Source organism: Chrysochloris asiatica, unplaced genomic scaffold (genome assembly GCF_000296735.1).
Source record: "Chrysochloris asiatica unplaced genomic scaffold, ChrAsi1.0 scaffold00125, whole genome shotgun sequence".
Lineage (NCBI taxonomy): Eukaryota > Metazoa > Chordata > Mammalia > Afrosoricida > Chrysochloridae > Chrysochloris > Chrysochloris asiatica.
The window spans coordinates 7,798,791-7,807,206 of NW_006408643.1; the positions used below are offsets into that span (position 1 = coordinate 7,798,791).

Sequence of the window (8,416 nt, forward strand, 5' to 3'; positions counted from 1 at the left end):
TACTGTTCAGTTGAAAAATGAGCTAAGGGGGAGAGTTCAGTTCCAGATCTAAAGGGTGACGATAGGTAATAACAGTCTTGGGGGAAAAGTATAAAACCACATTGGCCCAAGACTATTCCTTGCAACCTTGTTTGTAATAGCCAAAGGTCTTTACTAAGAGCAAAACTGAGCTTGGACTGAGACAGTAACACACGCTGACGGGGACACTGTCGTAGTGTAGTGGTCATTTCTGCCACCAGCACCATGTAGCTCTAATGAGCCCTTCTTTGAATGAGTGCTGCTGTGTTAATCACCGGTGCTCTCCGACCCTTGTCTTTGGGAAAGCTGCTGTTTGAAATTATAGCAGCAAGAAGGAGACGTCCCACTTCTGACACAGCGTAGCACCTCCGCTGTGAGCTCTCACATGGCGAATGAGGTTGGAGGTCTGACTAAAGGCTTTCCCACATTCTTTACATTCGTAAGGTTTCTCTCCACTGTGAGTTCTCAAATGTCTGTTAAGGTTTGAAGACCACATAAAAGCTTTCCCACACTGCTTACATTCATAGGGCCTCTCTCCGGTGTGAGTCCTTATGTGTGTCGTGAGGGACGAGGCGTGACTGAAGGCTTTCCCACATTCCTTACATTCATAAGGCCTCTCTCGACTGTGAGTCCTTATGTGTTTAGTGAGGGATGAAGCTCGACTAAAGGTTTTCTCACATTCCTTACATTCATAAGGCCTCTCCCCAGTGTGAGTCCTTATGTGTGTGGTGAGGGCTGAGAGCTGCGTGAAGGCTTTCCCACACTCCTTGCAGTCATAAGGCCTCTCCCCACTGTGAGTCCTTATGTGTGTAGTGAGGTTTGAGGAACACCTGAAGGCTTTCCCACATTCCTTACATTTATAAGGCTTCTCTCCCTTGTGAGTTCTTTTATGTGTCCTGAGGGATGAGGCCTCACTAAAGGCTTTCCCACATTTCTTACATTCATAAGACTTACTTCTGTTAAAAAATTTTTTATGTAAGTTAAGGGATAAAAGATGACTACAGGTTTTACAACAGCCTTTACATTTATGCTTATGACTTTTCACATGTGTCCAGAAGGGTGAGAAACTACAGAAATGTTTCCCACATTCGTTACATTCATAGCGTTTCTCACCAGCGAGCGTTGTCACTGAAGTCTTAGGCATTGAGATACAAACAAAGGCCTTCCCACATACCTTACATTTATGGGATCTCTTTCCATTGAGAGTTCTCATAGGGGTGGTTAGGTGAGGACTGCTGGCTTCTCCACACTCCTTACACGGACAGGCACTGCACCCAGTGTGATGTCTGCTCTGAGGCTTACGTGACGAGTCATCTGTGAAGGACTTCCCACACTCACAGCGTTCACGAGGATTTCCTTCTGGAGGATTTCTTTGTAGCTCAGTCGGATCTGGGATCCGGCGGAAGGTTTCCTCACGCTGACTGCCTTCGTTCCTTTCACAGAGGTTCTCTGCTGTATGACTTCTGCTAAAAACAAACAGCACACTGTTGGAAAGAAATCCCTCCCGTTTCACATTACCAAACACAGTGAATGGGCATGGTTTCAGTTTGGACTTGGCTCATGTTTCATACGTTAAGTCCTCTAGCTGAAATACTACTATTACCATCACCAATTTCCTAAAATATGTGACTGAGAATTGTGTCTAGGTGGAATGTATTTCAAATATCCAGTGTGTGGCTCACATCAATGAAAACACTTAATTGTGCTCATGAGGAATCTGTACCTGGACCAAGAGGCAGTTGTTTGAACAGAACATGGGAACACTGAACGGTTTAAAATTAAGACAGATGTGCAACAAGATTATATTCTTTCACCATACTTATTCAACCTGTATGCTGAGCAAATTACCCGAGAAGCTGGGTTCTATGAAGAAAAACGTGGCATCAGGATTGGAGGAAGACTCATTAACAACCTGCGATATGCAGATGATACAACCTTGATCGCTGAAAGTGAAGAGGACTTAAAACATTTACTGATGAAGATCAAAGAGCACAGCCTTCAATATGGATTACATCTCAATGTCAAGAAAACAAAAATCCTCACCACTGGACCAATAAACAATATTCTTATCAATGGAGAAAAGATTGAAGTTGTCAAGGACTTCATTCTTCTTGGATCAACTATCAACACTCATGGAAGGAGCAGTCAAGAAATCAACGACGTATTGCATTAGGCAAATCTGCTGCCCAAGACCTTTTTAAAGTATTGAAGAGCAGAGATGTCAGCTTGAGGACTAAGGTGCGCCTGATCCAAGCCATGGTATTCTCAATAACCTCATATGCATGTGAAAGCTGGCCAGTGAATAAGGAAGATCATAGACGAATTGATGGACTTGAGTTATGGTGTTGGAGGAGAATATTGAAAAGTACCATGGGCTGCCAAAAGAACCTAGAGATCTGTGTTGTTTAGAAGTACAGCTACAGTGCTTCTTGGAGGCCAGGATGGCCAAACTTTGTCTCTCATACTTTGGACATATTGTCAGGAGGGACCAGTTGCTGGAGAATGTTTGGTAACGGTCAAAGCAAAAGAGGAAGACCCCTGGCGAGTGGACTGGCCAAGTGGCAGCATCAATGGGCTCAAGTGTGGCAAAAATAGTGAGGTTGGCCCAGGACCAGGCAGTGTTTCGTTCTGTTTTGCACAGGGTCGCTATGAGTCGGTAATGACTTGACGGCACCTAACAACAACAATAACACTCTAAAAAATGTGAACATTACTAGGTTTATATATACTGTTGTTGGTTCTGTTGAGCCATTTCCAACTCACAGCAGCTCGGTGATTACCAAATGAAACACTGGTCTGACGCCACGTTCATAACTGGGACTATATTTGAGCTCACTGTTGAAACCACTGTGCCAACCCATCTTGTGAAGGGATGTCCTCTTTATCACTGACCCTCTGCTAAGCATTATGTATGGTCAGCATATATATGATGGCAAAAATAATCTGGGAAATTGGAATATATGACGAATGTGACGTTAGGCCTGCTGGAAGACTCATTAACAACCTGTGAGATGCAGATGACACAAGCTTGCTTCCTGAAAGCAGAGAGGACTTGAAGCCCTTACTGATGAAGAGCCAAGACACTAGTCTTCAGTAGAGATTACAACTCATGTAAAGGAAAGAAAACCTCTACAACTGCAACAACAAAAAGCTAAGATGGACATTGTCAACGGTTTCATTTTACTTGATTTCATAATCAAGGCTCCCGGTCAAGAACTCAAAGATCAAAGATGTTTCACGTCTGAGGATGTACCTGACCCAAGCCATGGCATTTCAGTGACTTCAAGCGCATGTGAATACTGGACACTGAATAAGGCAGACTGGATCTGAGTCAAGGTGTCGGTGATGAATACAGGAAGTACCGTGGGTTACCAGAAGAACAAACAGATCTGTCCTGGAAGAAGTCCAGTCAGAACGTTCCTTACAAGTGAGGATGGCAGGACGCAGTCTCCTGTACTTTGGACATGCTGTCAGGAGGACCAGACCTTGGAGAAGGACACCATGCTTGGTAATGTGGAGGGTGGACCCTCAACAAGACAAACTGACACAGTGAATGCAACAATGGGCTCACACACACAACTGTGTGGATGGTGCAGGACGGGCAACGCTTCATTCTGTTGCATGAGTTGAAACCAACTCGGTGGTCTCTAACAACACTGGGTGTCGTGACACCTTAGGACTGTCTCTGGTATAAATGACACTCACCTCAAATGCCTCCTGTGGGTTTTCGGCTGATCGTCGTCGCCGTGAGATCTGGAGAGTTCTCCGAACGTGGAGGACCAGGCGCTATCGTTCATGAACTGCATCATTGTAGGCTCAGTGTGGTCACTGGGCACCTTTTCTTCGTCATCCAGGTTTTGAGAGACTGATGCAATCATTGAGGTTCAGGTTCACAATATGCAACAGAAAGGAAAGGAGTTATTAGGGAGAGACAAAGGGAAAACCACATTCTGCTGCTGGAGCGGTTTAGAAATGGTTAAACAGTCCTTCTGTGAGGACAGCGAGTGGTGACGTAACCCAGAGAACTGTGCAGAAAGTGACGGGACACAACACTATGTGACGTGAAAGAGGGAGGAAAAGGGCCTCATAATCACAGGTGTGAGCCATCATCGCCTGGAAACGTTAGCTCAGGTTGTCCGTGAATCTGACTTTTTCTAGCTGACTGATTCCAATGTAAATTTGTTTGCATTTGGAGGGTTTTTTTGTTGTTTTTTTTAAATTCTTGCTTTCCTGGTGTTCCGAAACACAATAACCCTGGGTCTTATCTCCACTGCCCTTGCGTGGTGCAACCGTGAGGGGAGACGTGCAGAGCACTGGATGCTGTAGAGTCAGGCCTCTGCTCTCCGGTCTCTGAAGAGGGCACTGTGAGTGTATTTGCAAACCATCCTGTGAAACTGTTGATTAATACAGTAAACTTTACCGGGAACTAGACCACACCTCCCAGTAGACCAAAGTCACTCCTAAAGCCAATGCATGACAGAACCTCAGGGCTTTAAATCATAAGAGAAATAAACAGCTCATCTTATTACACAGAGTTCTAGATTCAAGGGGCAGGCAGGACACGTGAGCGCTAAGACGTTGGGGGTTAATGAGCTGGACCGCAAAGTCAGTTTGCTCCGCAAGGTTGGTGGTTCAAGCTGCTCCTCAGAAACCCGATACAGGGTCGCTATGGGTCGGAGCCTACTCCATGGTGCTTAACAACAACAGACAAAGTGACCAGGCCTGTTTTATTTCAGATGTAATTTCCAGTCCTAAGCTCAAATGTGGAGCCAAGTTGATGAGAAAACACTTGTGTTCACTTAAAGAATGAAACAAAACAAAGATGGCCTGCTTACCGACGGAGGCCAAGTTTCTGTAGGTTTCCATCATCACATCTTTGTAGAGTTTCCGCTGAGCAAGATCTAGAAGGGTCCACTCTTCCTGGCTGAAGACCATGGTCACGTCCTCAACGACCACCGAGTCCTAGAACATCCCACACATTCTACATCAGCAGGTGCTGTGTACTCCAATGTGTACACGGACACAGCGTGAGCCATCAGTGCGAGGGCACGGGTGCTACCAAGGCCTACTCGAGGGCTTGCGTTTAGCCGTATCCCTTCAACAACTACATTCAGTTTCTTAGAGATTCATTCCTGTCTCACTGACATCCTTTCCACAGTTGGTGGCCAACTGCAGCCATAACCCGCTTTATATGCTAGAAGGCTCAGAAAAGAGCAGAAATGACAAGAGATGTCCTAATTCAGATCATCACTTCCTTGTGAACAAGCTCACCTCCTTCCATAAGGCCCATGGGAACACTCAACAACACGGAGGGAAAACTGCAGAGAGATGAGACAAGGAACTCACCACCCTCCAGGCTCTGAGCCGGAGCTCAGGGGAGGGATGCGACCATGCACCAGCTCTCAGAGTCACAGGAGAAAGTGAGCCCAAGGCAGCCGAGTCTGGAAGAGCTATGTGTGCAGACAGAGCAAGGGCCCCAAGGGACTGCAGCAGGGCACCTGGCCACTCAGACCCTGGACCTCCACGGCTGCCTTCTCTTCAGCCTCACCCTCTTATGGTAAGAAGAACCCCGTTCTCTGTAGAACTCACCATCTCTGCGCTCCAGCTTCCAGACGTCTGTGTGAATGTCGTCTCTAAGCCAAGCAGCTACTTCAGGGAGAGGGACGGGAGTGAACGCAGAGCCCTGGGCAGCTTGGCAGCAGATGAACACGGTTTGGTCCACACACCAGGCCTGTGACGTAGGGAGGTGCAGGCTGGTTGTCCCAGGTCCCCAGCACACCAGTTCAGGACTGGATGATTCTCCCCGCAGCACAATGGAGACCTGGACCGGAAGAAGGGCGGGCGGAGACAGTGTGCAGTGAGCAGAGAGGGCCAGGGGGTGGGTTTCCTCCAGGCTCAGGCCATGTTCCACCCTGAGCGCAGAAGAGCATCCAGCTCCTGCCTGCAGCTCCAGGGGTCTCCTCTTTCTGGAAACTGCTCTCAGATAGAGGCCCCCACTTATCCCACAGCAGGAGGAAGAGCCAGGCCTGGCCCGGCTGGACCCTGACATCCTCCCCAGTCAGGGGTCCGGCCGGGGCTGAAGCTGTGGGCTCACCTACGTAACTCTGGCTTCATTTCACATTCCCGTGGTGAAGCTTGTCTACTTTTGTCAAGGAGTTCATCATAGTTCATTCAGTTCTTATATGCAATTAAAATATTCTATTGGGCTTAGAATACTGATTTCACGTCATTCACACCATGTTTATTACGATACAGGATTGGCAGGCAGAACCCTAACAGCGGTGGGGGCCGTGCAGGGCTGGGTTACGTTTCCGTCTCTGCACACAGACTCACTAGGAGATGGAACCCACTTGATGGCACCGAACAGTGACAGTTGTCCCGTCCTTCTACAGTTAAGACTTCTTTCTTCCCCTTAACATTCCCCCTCATCCCCAATTCTCACACCATGGCCCCAGCAGTCCTGACCTTGGGAATTCTCTCCACCTCTGGTCCCATTCCTTCTCACTCTGCTTCCCCGCCAAGCTGAGTCCTGGCCTCTCACTTCTTGGTCCCTAATGTGGAATCTTTATGCTAGCGTCTCCTCTGTCATGTGTCCTTGCTTTCACTGTTGTTGAGTGTCTCCAAGTCAGTTCTGACTTACAGCAACCCTGACCAGGGTTTCTGATGAGTGGCTGGTGGACTTGAACCTCTGACCTTTTGGTTAGCAGCCCAGTGCTTATTCTACAGTACCAGCACACTCTAAATTTAATTTGTACCCTTATTATTATTATTTTTTTAAGATTTTTATTGTGGATTGAGTGATGTACCCTTATTTTTATTACTTATTACTCCCAGCATACATTAGGTGCCTGTTCAGGATGTAGAACCTCCAGCCCCTCCCAGAATTACTGAAACAAAATCCACATTTAACAAGTTCCCCCTCCTCCCTGGATCACCCACACGGACATTCGAGAAGAAGCAATCACTCATCCGCAGCCTGAGTTCAGGAAACGAGCGTCCTCTCCCGGGACGCCCTCCGAGCACCAGACCCCCCCCGGCCCACATCCAAGCTCCACGTCTACATCTACCCTCCTCACAGTGGCCTTCGCTGGCTCACGGTGTGCTCCTACCCTCCTCACAGTGGCCTTCGCTGGCTCACGGTGTGCTCCTGTCGGCCGGCATCCCTCAACCCTGGATGCCATTTCCAACATCTGTTTGCAGCACACGACCTGCTTCGTGCCCACCAGTGACTGTCCACTGGCCTCCAACAAGCCCAGCGTGGTCGGCATGCTTCCAAATGACCTGCTGCCATGGCTTCCCCTGACCTGCCTCACACAGACACTGCCCCCCACCCCACACACCTCCATTCTGTCTTCTCAGCTCCACACGGAGATTCTCTTTCCACCCCACCCATACCACACAGTATCAGCATGCACGGGGCTAAATACAACAACTTTTCTGGATCTACACCTAAATAATTTTCTGTTTCATGCAGTCTCACCTAACTCTTAGATAAACCACTGCTGTTGCCTAACTTCAGACTCACAGCGCCCCCATAAGGCAGCCTGTAGAATTGCACTAGCCAAAGAACTTTCTGTGAAAACAGACACTCTGTTTCTGCAGGTTCTAGCTCCACGTGCCTACTTATTGTTGTTAAGTGCTGTTGAGTCGATTTTGGCTCACAGAGACCCTGTGTAGGGTTTCCGAGGAGCAGCTGGTTGGTTTGAACTGCCGACCTTCTGGTTCAGTCCAGTGCTGATCCTACAGTGCCACACCAGAAGTCCACATGTCTACTTAGCACTGAGTATGTGACTCATGCAACCAAGGAACACAACCAACTCTTTTGGTTCTAATTCATTTGAACTGAAATGCCAACACCTGGCCCCTGAACATCACCGCTCCAGTGGACTCAACAGAAGAGTGAGAGGCCAGCAGAGCAGAGAGGGTGGGAAGACTTGCCAGGGCCACAGTGCAGAACCCACAAATGCAATGATGACGCTGTTTGTTTGTACAAATGCCACAACCCCCCAATGTCCCAGAGAAAACAATTTGAGTTCACACGAAGAAACAAGAGAGAACGGCTCAAACAAATGACCAAGATGCAGGACCAGAAATGGATTCTGATGAAGAAAAGACACTGGAACTAACTGAAAAAAAATTTTTTAAATGGTAATTAGGTATCTTCAAAGGGTTGATGCAAAGATTGAGGAAAGTAAGGAGAACACAATATACACTTAAGGGGCACTCAGGGAAACACTCAAGAAAAGACAAAATAAACACAAGTTTTAAAATAATACAAAACCTGTGATTTGAAATTCAGAAGGTTAACACTAAGATCTCCACAATGGACAATACCTTGAAAGGACAAAGGAGGAGCTAAGAAGTAAAGGAAGCCTGAACTAATGAGCTTCAAGATAAA

At 47.4% G+C, this 8,416-nt stretch overlaps 1 protein-coding gene across 1 annotated transcript; it reads right to left on the reverse strand.

The window, feature by feature from the left end:
• Window positions 1-337: 337 nt before the first annotated feature.
• On the reverse strand, window positions 338-7,286 carry LOC102837992 (zinc finger protein 709-like). Its single transcript, XM_006869060.1, has 5 exons — window positions 7,137-7,286; window positions 5,567-5,839; window positions 4,854-4,980; window positions 3,724-3,883; window positions 338-974 (listed from the first exon to the last, which is right to left on the reverse strand). Exons 1-5 carry the CDS (start codon window positions 7,284-7,286, stop codon window positions 338-340), a joined length of 1,347 nt encoding a protein of 448 aa, XP_006869122.1.
• Window positions 7,287-8,416: the final 1,130 nt, after the last annotated feature.